This window comes from Choloepus didactylus, chromosome 8, assembly GCF_015220235.1.
Source record: "Choloepus didactylus isolate mChoDid1 chromosome 8, mChoDid1.pri, whole genome shotgun sequence".
NCBI classification, from domain to species: Eukaryota; Metazoa; Chordata; class Mammalia; order Pilosa; family Megalonychidae; genus Choloepus; species Choloepus didactylus.
Genome location: NC_051314.1, coordinates 7,458,168 through 7,476,563, shown reverse-complemented (window position 1 = coordinate 7,476,563; position 18,396 = coordinate 7,458,168). Strand labels below are relative to the sequence as shown.

Below are 18,396 nucleotides of genomic sequence, written 5' to 3'. Positions count from 1 at the left end.
TACCCAAAATAATGAAAAAGGAACCCTCCCTCACACCTTATACAAACATTAACTCAAAATGGATCAAACACCTAAATATAAGAACTAGGACCATAAAACTTCTAGAAGAAAATGTAGGAAAGCATCTTCAAGAGCTTGTGATAGGAAATGTTTTATTAGACTTTACACCCAAAGCACAAGGAACAAGAGAAAATATAGACAAATGGGACCCCCTCAAAATTAAAAACTTCTGTGCTTCAAAGGACTTTGTCAAGAAAGTGAAAAGGCAGCCTACTCAGTGGGTGAAAATATTTGAAAACCACATATCTGATAAGGGTTTAATATCCAAAATATAGAGAGAAAACTTACAACTCAACAATTAAAAGACTAAGAACCCAATTTTAAAAGCACATGAAAAGTTGCTCACCTTCACTAGCTAATAGAGAAATGCAAATCAAAACCAAAATGAAATATCATTTCACACTTACTAGAATGGACACTATTAAGCAAGCAAAAAACTACAAGAGTTGGAGAGGATGTGGAAAAATAGAAGCTTATTCACTCCTGGTGGGAATGTAAAATAATGCAGCCACTGTGGAAGACAGTTTGGCAGTTCCTCAGGGAGCTAAGAATAGAACTGCCATATGATCTGGCAACCCTGTCCCTAGGTATATACCCAGAAGAACCGAAAGCAGGGATGAGAACAGATATTTGCACACTGATATTCATAGAGGCATTATTCACAATTGCCAAAAGATGGAAGCCACCCAAGTGTCCATAAACCAATGAATGGATAAACAAAATGCGTATATGCATATGATGGAATGTTATTCAGCTGTAAGAAGGAAGGAAGTCCTGTTGCATGCCACAACATGGATGAACCCGGAGGACATTAGGTTGAGTGAAATAAGCCAGACACAAAAGGACAAATATGGCATGATCTCACTGATATGCACTAAATATAGTGAGCAACCTCAAGGAGTTATTACCTAGAATGTAGGTTCCCAGAAGATAGAATGGGGACAAAGAATGGATAACAAATGCCTAATTTATACAGAATTTTAAACTAAGTTGAATGTGAATGTTTGGAAATGGATAGAGGTGATGATAGCACATTATCATATGTGTAAATAACAGTGCTGAACTGTGTGGGTGATTGTGGTTGATAGGGGAAGTTTAGAGTCATGTATATCACTAGAAGGAAGGCTAGAGGATGAAATAAGGGACATATCACGTACTAAACCCTGTTGTGGATGATGAAGGTGGTTAACAGTACAAATACAAGAATATTCTTCCATAAATTAGAACAAATATATGTCACAATTACAAGGTGTTAGTAATAGGGTGGTATATGGGGGGAAATGCAACTAATCAAACTATGGACTATAATTAGTAATATCTGAATGTTTTTCCATCAAATGTAACAAGTACCACTCTGAAGAGAAGTGTGAATAATAGGGGAATAAAAGGTGTGTGAGGTTTTTCTCTTTGGAGCAATGGAAATCTTCTAAAATTGATTGTGGCCATGTAAGCCCAGCTCTGTGATTATACTGAGGTTACTTGTATGCAAGCTTCAGCCAGATACTGCAAATTGTAAGGGCATGTCAAACCCCGACCAACAGTATTTCTGAACCCTAAAGAAAACCTAGGGCTCTATCTAAGACTCTATAAGTTTTATGTATTTTCTAGAAACTTAAAACCTTTGGATTGTTCCAATGCCAGATGATCCCTGAAACTTAGAGACACTAGTCTCTCCCAGAATATCAACCAGTTGCATTCCCCTGCCCCTAATGTCGACACCCTTTCAACATGAAGAAGTTAGAATGGTTATTACCCAAATATCCCTGAATATTAAGAAAATATTCAAATGAGAGGGAGGAGTTTAACAGAGAAGACAGGACTTAACAAATGATTATGTTTACTGAATCATTACATAAATATTTCTTTTTAGTTTCTAGTGTATTGAAACAGCCGGAAGGAAATACCTGAATCTGTGGATCTATAACCCATAGCGTACTTTGAAATTTGCTCTATAACTACCTGTTAAACTGTATTTTGAAATTTATCACTTTTCTGTACATATATTTCACAATAAAAAATGTTTAAGAAAAAAAAAAGATGCCAAGGACCCGGTGGCGCTCTTACTTTGTCTCTGAGTTACAGGATGAACGGGAAAATATTTCTCACCAGGACTTTCCTTGTCCTTTGGAGTTGGGAAAACTCTCTCCTGACTTGGGGGCGGAGCAGGGTGGGGGTGGGGGAGACAGGCTGACGCCCACCCCCGCAGGTCCGCCCCTCCAGGGCGCGTCCTAACCGCCCATTGGGCCTCCCGCCGACTCATTTGCGTGGGGCGAGGGGGCTGGGAGGGTCTCAGCCCAGCAATCCCGGGGCCACCGCAGGGACCCGGGCTCAGAGCGCGAGGGCGCCTAGACGAGCAGTTACGGTCCCGGATCCCGGCCCTGACCTGCCTCCGCCATGGACGACCCCGAGCGCGGCTGGAGCCTGTCCTTCGCGGGCTGCGGCTTCGTGGGCTTCTATCACGTCGGGGTGACCCACTGCCTGAGCGAGCGCGCCCCGCACCTCCTCCGCGACGCCCGCATGTTCTTTGGCTGCTCGGCCGGGGCGCTGCACTGCGCCGCCTTCCTCGCCGGGATTCCGCTGGGTGCGTCTGGGCCGCCGCCGAGGCTCCCAGGGAAGAGGGCTCCCCGGGAGAGGGCCCCCCGTGGGGCCGGAATTGGAGGAGGGCACAGCGGGGGCTCCCGGGGCTGCCCCTCCCGGACAGACGTATCCTCCGCGGTGCCCTCCCGCCTCGCGCGGGGCGCTCTGTCGCCAGCCAGAGAGGGGGGCGCCTGGAGGGTTGGTTCTTCCGAGTCCGGGATCCATGAGTGGTCGGGGCCGGAGCGAGGCTGCAGGAGTCGGGGACGCTCACGCTTTACCCCCGCCCCAGGACGGAAACCCGGGTCTTCTGGCACCCACTCTGGAAGCGTTGGCCAGCTGAGCTGCCAAAAGGCCGCCCTGTCCTGGGTCCGACTAGGAGGGGAGTTTGGCCAGGGTCCCAGGGTGGGCACCTCCTTCCTTCCGGGGACTGCAGGGCCTGGAGTCACCTCTGCCCCACGCGGTCGTGCCCTTCCTGAGGCCCAGCAGCTGCTGGGAGTGGGCCACCCTTGGGAGTCTTCCAGGACAAACCTCATGATTTGGGGTCGTGACCACTGGGGTATTGTGGGGGAGGTAGGGAATTGGGAGAGAAAGTTGTCTCCTCTCCCTCCTTCAAAAATTTGAGGGACCCTTCCTGGGGGTCCCTGGGCATCCCCTTTGTCTCCTCTAATCTCCACTGACCCGGGTGTGGGGTTTGCGCCTGGCTGGCCCATGCTTCTAGGGGGAATGCCCTCAACCCCACCGCACCCCCAGCAAACAGGTGCAGATGTGGAACAGGTGTGCCCAATGACAGGGAGCAACGCCTGGGCAAGGGGCACGGTGGAACTCTTGGCACCCAGAGGTCCCAGGCAGGAAAATAATGCCCCTTGTTATCCCCCATTTATCTGGGCTTCCTTAACAATGTGCTCTTTGCTCTGTCTGGTGACTGCTGTGTTGGAGGAAGGCACAGCCAGCAGGGAGAGACTTTGGTCCCAGGACAACCCTGGCGGGAGATGCAGTCTTGCCATTGGGCGAGAGCAATGAGCAGACCCTGGGCTGACCCAGAGGTGGGGGTTGGGAGAGGCTGCCCTGGCTGTTGGCCTTCCCTAGCCAGGGGGAGAGGAGCAAGGGGCAGGAAGTGTGTCATCAGAGGAAGATTAGCCTGGCCTCAAGCCATGTCTGCATGTCCTGGGCTTTAGCAATGACAACAGCCACCCTTGTATCCCAAGGTGACCCACAGGCACCCATCTGGACTAGTGTTTAATTAGGACAAGGTCTGAAAGTGCTGAGAGCAGGAGGACAGTTCCAAAGGTCCCCTACAGTGTATGGGGGGCTCCTAAATGGGGAGAGGATTGGTGGGCTGGGGCCATGCCTGGCAGGACCTGGGGGAGGCCTGGGACCACTAGGTCCCTGGAGAGTGGATCTGCAGTTTTGACCAGGAGCTGCTACCAGTGTTCTGGGAGACCCAGGTTCCTGACTTCACCCCTTGTCTCAAAGAGGACTGTGCACCAGGGACTCCTGGGTGCTGCTGAGGAGTGTTTCCCAGGGGCCATGACCTAGAGCACACCTGAGCTGTGCTGATGTGGCCTGGAAGGACGGGGAGAACCAGCTGTGGGCCGTTCTCTCTCCTCTGCTCAGCTCAGTGGGGCCCTGCATGGAGGGAGAGCTGGGAGAGGAGGTCAGAGTTGAGTCAGGACAGGGAGGAGGTGAGGTCTGTCCTGCTGCAGCCCAGGATTTATGGCTGCCCAGGTCTCAGGCTTGGAGAGGGGCCCTGCAGGTCAGGCAGATGGGGCCAGGCCAGTGAGGGAGGTCAGAGTGGGGCTGAATGTGCACCATGCCCACTCGACAGGCTGCTGGTTCTAGTGTCAGGAGTTTTCGATTAGCACCAGTTAGTGTCGAGGAGCCCCCTTTGGGACAAGCACCTTACAGATAGCATCTTATCTAATCCTTTCTGACCCCAATCAGTAGATAAATACTCTCCCATCTTCAAGAGGCCATCTGAACCTTAGAAAGATGGTGACATCACTTGCTGAGGGCACTCAGTTAATGAGCTGGTGGAACTGGGATTCTAACTCAGGTCCAAGCCTGTGTTCTTCCTCCTGCACCCTGTGGTGCTAAACGAAACTGGTGACGAGTTCCTGGCTTCTGGCTTCTGGGAATGGGGATGGGGGCAGCTTACCTGGGCCCATGGAAGTAGGGGCTCATTCCTGTGGGAAGAGCCAGAGCAGTCCTGTCTAATAGAAATGTGATGCAGGCCACGTGGATAACTGTACATTTTCTAGTGGCCACACTGACAAAAGTAAAAGACTAAAAGACACAGGTGAAAATAATGTTAGTAATATATTTTGTTTAACTCAATATATCCAAAATATTATCATTTTCTTATGTAATCAAACTTAAAATGTGATTAATGAGATATATTACACTCTTTTGGGAGTGTGCTAAGCCTTTGAAATCAGGTACGTGTTTCACACATCTTGGTTTGGACCAGTCACAGTTCAAGGGCTCAACACTGGCTACTGTATTGCTCAGCACAGGTGGAGAGAAAAGTGGGGCAGCCTGCTTGCTCTAAGGCTTCATCTGTGGTATGTTTTTTTGTGTATTTGTCTTCTGCCACCAGATCGGACCTTACAGGTCCTTGCGGACCTCGTCCGGAATGCCAGGAAACGGAATCTTGGCGTTCTGCATCCGTCCTTCAACATGAGCAAGTACCTTCGAGAAGACCTCCACAAACACCTCCCAGACAACATCCACCAGCTCATCTCTGGCAAATTGTGTGTCTCTCTCACCAGAGTATCTGACAGGGAAAATGTGCTGGTGTCTGATTTTCAGTCCAAAGAGGAAGTCGTGGACGTAAGCTGTTTACTTCTCTGGGTGTTGTCAAGTTTAATTCTGGAAGCAACACAGAGAGGGATGGCCTAGCTCCCCTACCCCATGTCATGAGATGCAAAGGAAGTTGGCTGCATGTGAAGCTGGGTTGATGCACACCCCAGAGCAGCATCAACTCTGTGTGCATCAAGTGGTCTGGTCCATAGAATCTGTAAACCCTGAGTATAACAGGACAGTCAATTTCAAGTCAGCCCTACCCACCCTTCAATACTCAGCTCATGACCACCTCCTCCAGGGAAACTTTCCAGAGTGTGTCCCTCACCCTGACATGTTCTACACATGCTCCATCGTGAGGAGGCCTTCTAGACTGAGGCCCCACTAGAGCGGGGGCATTTCTTCTTTGCCTTTGTCCCCAGCACCCAGCACAGAGAAGATCACCTGAAATATCAAAATACCATTTAATTTCGCTGATGCATAACATGGGTCTTTTTGAGACAGCAGCCTTGCGCGTGGAACCAGCAGACTGGCAGCTTCTAAGCAGCCTCTTTCATCCTTTCTTGTTTCCAGAAGCTTTTGCTAGGCAGCCAGCACCTGTCCATTCCTTTATAGCAAGCTGTCCACGAATCAGTGTTCCATCTTGCTTAATTCTCTCTAACAGGGTACAACTCAAAGGGTGGTCCTTGTAGCAGCAGCATCACCTGGGAGTTGTTAGAAATGCAGACTCTCTGGCACCCACCCCAGACCAGCTCTATCAGAATCTTGGGAGTGGAGCCCAGAATCTGGGTGTTGACAAGCTCTCCAGATGATTCTGATGAACATCAGCCATTGAGAAGCCCCAAGTCTAGCCCCTTCCCAATCTGTCAATGAGCCAGTAACTCTTGGTCCCTTCTCCAGTGGCCAGCATGGCTGTCTTGTGGGGAACAGGGGCTAGAAGTTTAAGTCCAGCACACAGATTCTGTTGCTAAGGAGCTGACACTGTTGGGAGGACCCATGCACCAGAAATCCAGGTCCTACATTGGTTCATCATTCACTCAATCCATTTAACAAAGCACCTCCCATGTGCAAAGAGGGTTTTCAGCTTTGTTGCCTGCTTGTTTGGAGAAGGCTTATAAGAGGCCAGGGGGATAAAAGGCAGGCAGACTCTGTTCTGGCTGGTGGATACACTCCCTTGTGTCTTCACAGGTCTTGGTTTGTGCCTGCTTCATCCCCTTCTACTGTGGTTTAATCCCTCCTTCCTTCAGAGGTGTGGTAAGTCTGCTTGTTGGTGGTTGCAAGAGCTGAGTCCCAGGTCCCTGGGCTTTCCCTTAAAGGTGTGATTGCACAGCTCCTTCCTGCCAGGCACCAGCTCAATGCCAGCCCACCCTTTCCCCAGTTCCCAGATGTGGAGCCTTGTGCTTCTCAGCCTTGCAGAGGAGAAGCCACAACTGGCTCCCTCCAGGCCTCCTGGGCAGCAAAACCAACGTTGTGTATAATTAATTACCTGGCTACCCATCAGGTAAGCTGGCTTAATCTTCACCCAAGCAGTAAATATAAGTTCCCAGTGGCCTACTTAAAGTATAAGATGCTTTCCAGTGTATTACACTTGTAAGGGGGCTTTGATTCCTAGGGGAAATACAACAGTAATATGTTTTCTAAACCAAAAATTCTGTACATCTGGCCTCACACAGTTTTTGTTTTATTTTGTTTGGCTACTTTGTGTTGAAGCTCTAAAATGTTCACATTTTAGATAAAATCCTGAACAAAATCTGATAAAATCCTGCTTGTAACATAAGCAGAACCAACTTGCAGAGAGCACTCACATTCATGAACCAGCTAGTACGAGCCAAGTGTAGTCAATCTCAGTATTCACAGGAGCTGTGTGCTCTGAAGTCTCCAGAACACTGAACTGGCCAGGCCTGAACCACTGCCCCTAGGGGAAATGGGGAGTTGAGTTCCAGGGAGCCTTTGGTCACAACCTTCCCTCCACCTTAACGTTGTCCTAGATGTGTATCTGTTTAAAGACACCCTGTATCTTTTGCTTCCTCCTGAAATTTGCATAGAATGATTTCCTAGGAAGTTCTTTGATTCACTGCCTTTTAGATACTGCCCCCCTTGAACCCCATCTTCAAACAGTGTCATTCCCTACAGGACATTATAGAGCAATATTTGAACAAGGTTTCTGGATGTAAATACAAGTAAGTTTAATCATCAATCACAGTCAGGGGGGAGGTAAAAGGAGTTCTTTAAATTAGGTGCTGGTTCATTAATGCTGAACTCCCAGGCTCAAGGAAGCTTATCTAAGGCACATATTTTCCCCAAAAGGCACATCACAGCTTTTTTGCACACAGGGACACTAGACAGCACATCAGCACATCAGCACTAGGCTAGGCAGCCTTTTAAAAAAGTTAATCACCTGCAAAAGCAGAAGAAATGCAAAAACTGTGGTGCTAAACATACCATGAAAAAGACACTTGTTTACAGTGAGACTGAGCACGTCCTTCCTGGCCCTCACCTGGGAAAGAGTGCATCAGACATTGCCAAAGCACCAAAAAGGAATCCGTGAATAATGAGGATCAGCTGTGTTTCATAGGCAGTTTCATTAGTCCTTGCCACTAAAGGGAGATGCAATGTTCATCCCATGTGAGGGGTGGGGATCAAGAATCAGAGACACCCAGGACTGGCCTGCAGTCAGGAAGGCTGGAGCCTGTGCACCACCACCCCCAGAGGAGGGGGTCTGAATTAATCTACCTGGAGGGCAGCTGGTCTCCTCCGCTCCCAGTCCCACCACGCTCAGGTCACCACAGGGCACTGACCCGGCCACAGAGGGCTCAAAGCATGGTTTGGATCCTGGTGTTCCCACAACATGGCCTGGCCCAAGCACAGTCCCTTGTTCTTCCAGTGGCTGCACATGGATGTTTTTTCTCCCCCAGAACTAGGCTCCAGGGCACCCAGCAGCCTCCTGCTGATGGCCCCTGACTGCCCAGCACTCAGTTCTGGCTTTTCTTCCTGGATGAGAGTTTGAGTTCCTTTATAGACAGTTTCATTAGTCCTTGCCACTAAAGGGAGATGGGATGTTCATCCCATGTGACGGAGTCAGTTGACTCTATGCTTTTCAACTGAAGGCTTTGATCAGAAGCTGCTGGTAATGGGATTTGGTTCAATTCAACAACTAGATGTCCTGGCTGATTCCTGGGCCATGCCAGGGACAAGGAAACAGGAGTCCATTTGATCTCCAGGCTGGACTAGGCTTTGAGTCTGTGCCAGGCTACATGGCAGCGTTCTTCCAGGCAGTGGTTGTCAGCCAGAGATGATTCTATATCTCCCCACTACAACCGCCATCGCCACTGGGTTGTCACAGCTAGGGGACTGCTACTGGCATCTAGAGGATAGAGGCTGGGGATGCTGCTTAACCTTCTGCAGGGCACAGGACAGCCCACACCACAGGCTTATGCAACCAAAATGGCCATAGGGCCAAGATCAAGAAGCCTTTTTAACCTTGTTTTAGGGAGGGATGTCATGAAATCCCACTGTCCAAGAGCAGGAAAACACTTTAGAGACCCTCTCAGCTCATACATTAATACAACTATAGGCCATATGTCTGCAGAACAAATGCATTTATTTACATTCTCAGAGCTTCACTAACAGCCCAGATACACTGTCATCTTGCAGGGAAGAAACCCAGGTCTAGCATGAGGATGTGGCTGTCCCAAACCTTCACAGGCTCTTTGTGACACACAAACCTAGAACTGAATTCCTGCTCTCCCACTTATGAGATGGGCCACTTGGGACAAGTGTCTTAACCTTTCTGAGATTGACTTGTAAGATGTGGGTTCATAGTAGCACACTACTATGAATTGAATGTGATAAGGCAGATAAAGTGCTTCACACAGAGCCTGGTATATATAAGTGTTTGGTAATGCAGGCTATGATGTTATTACCTTTCTACTCCCACAGGCCACTCTGGCCAGAGCTGATACACAATCACCATTCAATATAGTCACATAAACCCTGCTGAAAAGTACAACAGGTCATTCTTCAGAATCCACCAAGCAAACTCAGAACATTACTGTAGGAAACTTTAAAATGGAAGGAAAATTTTATATGGTAGAACAACTGGGCTTTGGAATATCCCTTAAGTGAAAGGTAGTCAATGTGGCTTCCTCCATCTTCAGTGTTAACTACTAGATTCCTGATATTTGGTTCCACATTCCTTTAGACTAGTGAGGTTTGATGCCTTCCTACATCTTCCACTGAAATTGGGTGGCTATGATTTTGAAGATGTTCCTGCGTATATATCTTATAACTTGGGGACTCCAGAGAAGTCTCCCTTAATGTCCAAAACATGTGTAATCATGGCAAGTTCTTTTCAGGAATTCTTTTCAGCCAAGCTCTGCCCTTCTCCTTTTGGAAGGATTGGCTGAGAAACATGTTCCACTTTTAGTGTTTGAAATCATTCTTCTGGGGGCATCCAGACAGCTAGGTGGGCTGGTTGTGGTTTGGGAATCATTCTAAGACACAATTCCACTGGTGAAAACTCTGAACAAATTGTAACAACACCTGCCTGTCCCAGTTTGGATGTGAACTGTAAGATTATTTAAGGATGTAGATGAAGGAGCACTCATCCTCAGCATAATTTGTTCAAAGTGCCACTTAGTTTGAGGATAAGAGGATTTCTTCTAGGGGTCATCTGGGTCCTGGGTTCACTATTTGAGTCTCAACATCTCAAGGTGATGGTTATTTGCATTTTCAAGGTGTGGAGGGAGAAGACCCATGGAAGTGAAGTGTCCTGTGCAAGATTTCCCAAGCAACAAGGAGGGTTCCATTTGAAACTGTGACCACCTGTCTCCTCTAGAGCTGTGGCCAGGTCTCCATCAACACTCTCCCCAGTGCCCGCAGAGCCCCTCATTTACATGCTGCCTTTATGCACATTATAAAAGGCACTCACATGGGTGCCCCCCTGGGCATAGGACTTGGCTAGCAGATGGTGGGTGGCCTCCAGCCTCCATCTTGCCTCTTGGCCAAGTACCTTTGTGCACTGAACAAACTACACAATAGCTCAAGACCGCCTGGGTGCCTGGCACAGAAGTACTCAGTAAGGATTTACTGAATGATTGACTAAGTGTGATTCCAAAGCCCCTTGTCCCCCACCACATCAGCCTGCTGGCAACTCTGACAAGCCATTATAATCAGGAAAACATGAATCTCTGACCCAAAACTTCTCACAATATGTGTCCTGATTTCCTTCCTTAACAGCGATACATGGATGGAGGTCTAAGTGACAATGTTCCTTTCACTGATGCCCAAACAACCATCACTGTGTCCCCCTTCTATGGAGAGCATGACATCTGCCCCAAGGTCAAGTCCACGAACTTTCTTCATGTGACCCTCAGCAAGCTCAGTCTGCGTCTCTGCTCGGAAAATGCCTATCTTATATTCAGAGCGTTATTCCCCCCAGAAGTCAAGGTGGGCAGTGTATGTGAGTATGTGCATGTTTGTGCGTCTGTACATGCAGTTCTTTTGTCTTCCTGCTTGCCAGGAGACACCAGTTGTTCTGTATACAAATACACAGAAACAGTCATTGAAAAGATCAAGTGAGAAATGAGTACCTTGTCCCATAAGCTCAGTGATTCTCCATCCTGCTGCCTATTGGAATCACCTGGGGACATTTAGACACAACTGAAACTCAGACCCCACTCCTAGAGATTGTGATTTAATTGGCCATCAGTGAATTATTATTTTCAGCTATGGTCAAGAACCACAGCAGTCAGTGGTTTGAACTTTTTGGATCATTTTTGTTTGAGTGTGACTTCCACCCAGACATATTAGGGCAAGGTGTAGACTGTGTCCACTGACAGTACTCCCAGAGAGAAAGAGGGTTGTGCAATAATCTGCATACCAACAGCTGACCCTCCCAGAGAGAGGGAAGGCTTTCCTGGTTCTCTTGCGTGGTTTATGGAAGTCAGTCATTAATAGGACCTCACCCCACAGTTGCTGTTCTTAGCTACAGGGAGCAGGGGAGGGTCATACAGTTATCAGAAGAGGCAGCTGCTGTTGGACCAGTGATAACATGTCAGAAGGGAGGCTTGTTCCAGGAACAAAGGGATCCCAGAAAAACAATCCCCTGTCCTGCCTGGGCTTCCACCAAAGGCTCCATGGAAGAGGTCACATCTGTACAACATCCCACAGATGAGAGAAGTGCTGCTTCCCAGGAGCTCAAAGCCCTCTGTTCAACTTCACTGAGAACTTGATAGGTTCAGGACTTGAAGGGTCCTTCACTGCATCTCTGCAGTGTTGAAGTGATGTTTAATAAATGACACTTAACAGATTCCTCTGTGTAATTACCTTGTTTGATTTGCTCCCAGGTACTTGGAGAGATATGCCTCCAAGGATATTTGGACGCCCTTAGATTCTTGGAAGAGCAGGGTACGTATGGGGTGGGAGGTCAGATGAGCCACTTTAGCAGGCTCTCTTGTTGGCAGTGTTTGGAAACAGAAGATTGAACCTCAGTTACATCTACCAGGACTCAGTGCTTTCATGTCACTCTTGCTCAATCCATGCATTTGCTAAATGAGATAGGAAATGTTTTTCCACTTTATAGATGAGGAAACAAAAGCATGGAGAGGTTACCAAGGACCATGTGGCACTGAGGGGCAGGGCTGGGATTCACCACAGGAACTTATGATCCCAGAGATCCTTCTCCCACAGGGTCACCTCGTCTACAGGCTTTTATGACTCTTTTGCTCTTCTGCTTGAATAGTGAACTTTTCATTTAATAGGGAATGAAACTGGACAGAATTCAATTCTGTTGCCAAAATGATGTAATCAGAATGGTTGGCTCCAGCCAGGTGGGGGGGTCACACCTGGAAAACTAGTTCTCCTACCTGGGGCAGAACAGCACCTTCGAATCATCCCAGCTCTTCCAGGCTCTGGAGGCACTAGAGTGGATTCAAACATTAGGAGTCTTTGGAGCTACTGTTCTTGAGTATTAAAAGTTGGTTGGATTCTTGGTTGATTTGCCAGTCCTCTGGGTTAGTTTTTGCCAACATAAAGGAGAGAGTGAGATCAAAAGGACATATAGCCAATCTGCATTTTCCATGGATTCTGTGTTTGCAAATTCACCTACTCACTAAAATGAGCAGGTAACCCTGAAAGCAGTACTAGCAACACTTTTGTCATGCATGGTGATGTGCAGAGAGGTGAAAGATTTGAGTGGCCCGGCTCACACTTTCCCAGCTGAGGTCAAACAAGGTGCACTCAGCACCCTTTTCTCAGCTCATAATGCAAACAAGTGTCTTTTTCACAGTCTATTTAGCGCCATGTTTTTTTGCATTTTTGTGCTTATTTTTTGGAGATTTCACTGTTTAAAATGCCCCTCCAGCATTGTATGAAGAGGTGTCTAGTGTCCCTGAGCATGAGCAGGCTGTGATGAGCCCTACAGAGAAAATACGTGTGTTAGATCAGCCCCATTCAGGCACAAGTTCTTGTGCTGTTGGCTGTCAGCTCAATGTTAGTGAGTCAACAATATAAATTAAATAAGGTATCTTTTATCAGAAACAAAACAAGGTTATGGGTTGATCTGTTGCTGAAAATGTTGTGAACAGAAGTTCACAGGAACATAAGCCTATATTTCCACAGAAGCAACAATTCATTGTTTGCTAAACTCAGTGTTGGTGGTGACGTTATAGGACTTACATTCTATGGTAACGAGAAGCACACACATGAGGTGTGACTTGGGGAGCAAGGTTCGGGCATTCAGGAGCAGCCGCTGGTCTTTTGACCCTGAGGCTGGTTGGCAAGTTGAACCTGGCACAATCTGGTCATAACTACCTGTCAGGAAGCACTTCCCAGTGTTGGCTGCTGGGTCCCAGCACCTAGGACAGTTCCTGGCCTGCACACTGCCCCCTTACTTAGTGCTCCTTCCATTTATTTCACCAGTAGGTGATTCTGAGAGGCAAGGGAGTGTGATAGAAAAAAGTGCCATCTTGGACATCAGTCCTGGTTCATTTCCAGGCTCTGCCATGTGCTAACTGTGTGGCCTTGGACAAGTCAATCAACCTCTCTGTGCTTCTGATTCCTTAGCTGACAAATGGAGATGATAATGATAGAGGTTGAATAACTGCTGTCAAGCCTGACTGATCCTAGCTCAGAGGCTAGAACAGCTTAACCAGTGGGTCAGTTATTAGAAATTAACTATAACCCTTATCTGTCAACTGAATGAATCCAGGTGTGGATATGGAGCCCATACAGCTTTTGAGTGAGGGAGCCCAGAGCTGATCTCACATCTGTCTGACTTCAAAGACCCTCACTTATTTTTCTTTATTACAAATGCTTGCCCCTCCTTGGATTTCAGCTAATAACAGTTTCCCCTGTGTTTCTGCCTACCCTCTAGCTCAGTGGGTGGGTGAGTAGGTAAGTAATAGTCTCTGTTTCCCAAATCAGCCTGATGGGTTTGTTTACCCACATACTTCATAGGTATCTGCACCAGGCCAGGGCCAAGCCTGAATTTATCCACAGAAGAGAGTGAGCTGGAGGTCATTGCTCCCTGTGAGGAAAACATGAGCCAGGAGGCTCCCTGGGAGGCAGCTGCCTTGGAGATGTGGCCTGAGGGAGATGAGCTGCTGGAGACCTTGTGCCCCAAGCTCCTTAGAGGTACCAACTGTTCAGGGGCTGGGAACAGGCACAGGAGGCTGTGTTCTGTGGATGTTTGGAGGCAAAAACAGTTTCTTGTGTGTTGTGGAGGTTGGTGATGCTGCCAAGTCAGGAGGGGGTGGGACAGAGCAACCAGGGACAGGCTGACTTTGGGCCACCACCTCCCACAGGCACAGGCAGGGTCCCAGACCACCACCTACCTTAGGCACAGGCCTCCCACCTGTCCAGGTAATGGGCTGAGTCTCCCCATGGGGTCATGACTTGAAGGAAAACTCACACTAGCTGAGCACATTTTGTCTTCACCCATGAGGACACTCACATCCTCCCCACCTGGCCCTCTGCTCCCCTTCCTGCCAGCACCACCCATGGCTCCTGAGCTCCAGCTGCTCTGCACCCAGGGGTGTTCTGCCTTGGGGCCTGGCTCATTCTTTCCAAATGCTGCTCCAGTCACTGCTCTCTGCCCACTGACCCATCCCAGAGCCTCCTTCCTCAACATGACTCTCCTAATTTCCCCCTTCCTCCATATGCACACTTTTAAACCTCCATGGAAAGGTGAGATATTTCATAAAGTCAGCAAATATTGGATGGACTGGTACATGGATGTATAAGCCAGCTTCCATGTCAGTATCTGGAGAAAGAAAAGGATGCGCTGGGCACAATTCCTTGCCCTTGAGGCTCTAATGATCTAATAGATGAGAAACAGCAACTGCTCAGGGTAATATGATTTGAGGCATCATGAGGTGATCACTGGAAATAAAAAACAGTGGGGGCTCTGGGAAGAAGGAAATCAATACAGGTGAGAGGTGCAAGGAGAAGCTCATAAAGTGGGAGTATTTGAGAGAGAAGTTCACTTATTCCTCCAAAGCCATTTGTCAGTGTGAAAGAGAGTTGTTCTTTGGAAACCTGGAGAACATCTAGGGGCTCTCCTGGGCTGTGTTCCCAGTTTGAGACAAGCCCTTGCCGTGAGTGGGAACAGCCCATTTCTCACTGGGAATGCTTCTGACTCGGGCTCTGCCTTACCTTGCCAGCTCTGCTATGGCAGAAACCACAGACTGGCTGGGTTCCTCCACAGGAACTTGTTGTCTCACGGTTTTTGAGACTAGTAGCCTGACATTGAGGTGTTAGCAGGTCTTGCTTTCCCCCAGAGTCTCTAGCATTCTGGCAATCCTCTGACTTGGGCTATTTCTCTCTCCTTGTGTTTGCTCCTTAGCTTCTGCTGACTTCTGCCTTCTACTTCTGGGCCCAGTTTTCTTGGCTTATAAGGACTTCAGCCTCTTTGGATTAAGGTCACCTGTACTTAGTTTGGGCACCTTAACTAGTAACAGCATCTTCACACCCACAGGACTGGTAGTTAGGAATTGAACATGACTATTGTGAGGGATACAATTTAACTCCCCTCAGGATGCCAGGACTATTTCATGGAAATTTCAAGCACTACTAGGGTAAAAGTGTTTGGTTTTCACCCTGGTGGGAGACTTGTCTTACATGGAGTTACCCTATTTCTTATTCAGCACTGAATGAAGCAGTGAAGGACAGAGGTGGCTACATGAGCAAGATGTGGAACTTCTTCCCAATGAGGATAATGTCCTACATGATGCTGCCCTGCACACTGCCAGTGGAGTCTGTGATTGCTCTTGTCCAGAGGTGAGAATTTCATGTGCTCTGAGTCTTCCTCAGGGGTTGGTGTAAGGAAGAAATGAGACAATACAGGTCAGGCCCTCAGCCAGGTGTGGCTCCTGGCCCAGCAGGATGGACAGAGTCCCTGCTGACCAGAGCTCACCATCTATATGGAAGGTCCCGGAAAGGTGCCTGCCTGTCCTCCTGGAGACATGAGCACCCTGTCACCTGGCACAAGCTCAGAAACCAGCTGGAAGACTCGATGAAATGGCCATGGCTTCACACAGCATCTGCTCCCATTCCTCATCACCACTTGGGGAAACTGAGGCCCCCAAGAGATTGGGGTCACAGCTCTGAGGGCACAGAGCTGACTAGAATGTTAAATCATGTTAACATGGTAGAGTGTAGGCAATCCCTTCTTTCATTCTAGGCATAATTTATTAATGTGATTCATATTCAACAAGGTACATGAAAAGGTTAAAGGAAGATTCTCCTAGAACTCATTCCTTGGGCTCCCTCAGGAACAGGGTGACAGAGCTGTCAAGCATGTTGTTGGGGGTCAGACTGCCCTACTCCTAATCCTGGCTCCACCAGTGACCACAGCTGTGTGATCCAGGACAGCTGAATTTACCTCTCTGTGCTGCAGTTCTGCATCTAGAAAACAGGGGTGCTAAGGGAACTCCCCTAGACCAAGGGGGGTCAGGAGATGCAATGGAGTAGATTTTTATTTTCTGATAATAGTAATGATAGCAAAAAGTTATAACAAGAGAGGATGGGCTTTAGAAATAGGCAGACCATGGTGCTACAGTTTCTAAGCTGTGTGACCTCAGGCAAGTTAATCAATCTCAAGTATCAGTTTTCTCATCTGTGATAACTGGATAAGAAACCCTACCTCCTTGGGGTGCTGGAATATGGAAAATACTTGTTTAAAAAATAGACTCACTGAAATAGAAATTGAGCTTAGAAATAGCAGGGATTTGGGATGGGGTTGGAAGAGGTTTCGGGGAGTCCAGGAAATGGGGAGCCAAAGAGCCTAAGTTGGAGGGGGTCTGAGTGCTGACCCACCTGCAGAGAAGAGCCTGCTGGACCCTGGGCCTCCAGTGCACTTGCCCTTTAGACATCTAACATGTAAGCTGTTAAAATCTCAGACTCGGGGCTCCCCCAAGGAGTAGGGACTCATTCCTAGGGAAATGCTGCTGAAAGCAAGAATGAGCTGACCCCTCAGCAGGATCTCAAGGACCGCCTGGAAGTTTGTGTCCTGTGCAGGGCAGGGGTCAGGCCTTCCAGTTGGCTTCCCTTGCTGGACTCACATATGACCAAGTAGGGTTTGAAGAGGGGGGCGGTATCTTGACCACAAGTACTTTCCACCAGCTGCCATCTTGCCACACTTTTCTTCAAGACAGGTAGAAACTAGGAAAGCCCAGGACTTCTTTCATTTCCCTGTAAATACAGTGAACTTCCTGTATCAAAGTGATCTAAATTTGCTTTTGGGCTTTCTGTTAGGCTTATCTTTGTCATGTAATTGCAGATTCACCTTCTGTGAACTTACTGGATTGGGGTTAGAGGTGACTCTGGCAATTTGCCCAGACTAAGGGTACTGATGAAAGAAGTCTGCATTTGATTTTGGATTGTTGTCTTCATTTTGCTTTTTGGCTTGTTTTCATGCTGATACAGCAAACTGCTCATGCATGTGTGCATGTGTGTGTGCAAGTGTGAGCATGCTGGTAGTGGTTTTTGATTTACTCCCACAGGCCAGTGACGTAGTTGTGCATGTATGTGCATGGAGTGCATGTATGTGTGTGTGTGCATGAGTGTGCTATTGGTGTTTTGGGAGTGTTTTTTTTAGGTTTTTTTTTTTTTTTTTTTTTTTTTTTTGGTAACCTATATTCTAGATTCTGACTCTGAGTTTGCTCATTCTAATTGTTACAAATCAGTGAGATCATACAATATTTGTCCTTTTGTGTTTGGCTCATTTCACTCAACATGATGTCTTCAAGGACTTCATTCCTTTATGTGGCTAATAATATTCTACTGTATTTATATACCACATTTTATTTATCCATTCATCAGTACATAGACACTTCCATCTTTTAGCTACTGTGAATAAGGCTGCTATGAACAGTGGTGTGCAAATATCTGTTCACATCCCAGCTTTCATTCTTTTGGGTATATACCCAATAACGGGATTGCCAGGTCATATGGTCGTTCTATACTTAGCTTTCTGAGGAACCACCAAACTGTCTTCCACAGCAGCTGCACCATTTTATATTCCTGCCAGCAATGAATGAGTGTTCCTATTTCACCACATCCTCTCCAACACTTTATTTTCTCGTGTTTTTTTTTTTAAACAGGGTATGAAATGGTATCTCATTGTGGTTTTGATTTGCATTTTCCTGATGGTTTATGATGTTCAGCATCTTTTCATGTGCTTTCTGGCCATTTGTTTATCTTCTCTGGAGAGATGGTTGTTCAAGTCTTTTGCCCATTTTCTAATTGGTTTGTTTGTCTTTTTTTAAGTTGAGGGATCTCTTTATATATTCTGGAGGATATTAAACATTTATCAGATGTGAAATTTCCAATATTTTCTCCTGTTGTTTAGGTTTTCATTTTACTTCCATGATAAAGTTCTTTAAAGCTCAAAAGTTTTTAATTTTGATGAGGTCCCATTTATCTATTTTGTCTTTTGTTGCTTGTATTTTGGGTATAAAG

At 47.3% G+C, this 18,396-nt stretch overlaps 2 protein-coding genes across 6 annotated transcripts in view; one reads left to right on the top strand and one right to left on the bottom strand.

Annotated features, from left to right (window-relative positions):
* The window catches only part of LOC119542510 (basic proline-rich protein-like), a 20,998-nt gene extending 18,542 nt beyond the window's left edge, over window positions 1–2,456 (bottom strand). The window contains exon 1 of the mRNA XM_037847327.1: window positions 2,444–2,456. Within this exon, the coding sequence (XP_037703255.1) occupies window positions 2,444–2,456 (13 nt within the window). The remainder of the gene's footprint in view (window positions 1–2,443) is intronic.
* The window catches only part of LOC119542116 (1-acylglycerol-3-phosphate O-acyltransferase PNPLA3-like), a 27,366-nt gene continuing 11,331 nt past the window's right edge, over window positions 2,362–18,396 (top strand). For 3 of the 5 annotated variants that reach the window (XM_037846636.1, XM_037846633.1, XM_037846635.1), the window contains exons 1-7: window positions 2,362–2,641; window positions 5,234–5,466; window positions 6,625–6,690; window positions 10,675–10,884; window positions 11,784–11,844; window positions 13,894–14,070; window positions 15,582–15,714. In XM_037846636.1, the coding sequence (XP_037702564.1) occupies window positions 2,455–2,641; window positions 5,234–5,466; window positions 6,625–6,690; window positions 10,675–10,884; window positions 11,784–11,844; window positions 13,894–14,070; window positions 15,582–15,714 (1,067 nt within the window). In that variant the 5' untranslated portion in view covers window positions 2,362–2,454. Of the gene's footprint in view, window positions 2,642–5,233; window positions 5,467–6,624; window positions 6,691–10,674; window positions 10,885–11,783; window positions 11,845–13,893; window positions 14,071–15,581; window positions 15,715–15,864; window positions 17,309–18,396 lie in introns of those variants that run through there. The other 2 variants (XM_037846634.1, XM_037846637.1) reach the window with 2 other exon arrangements.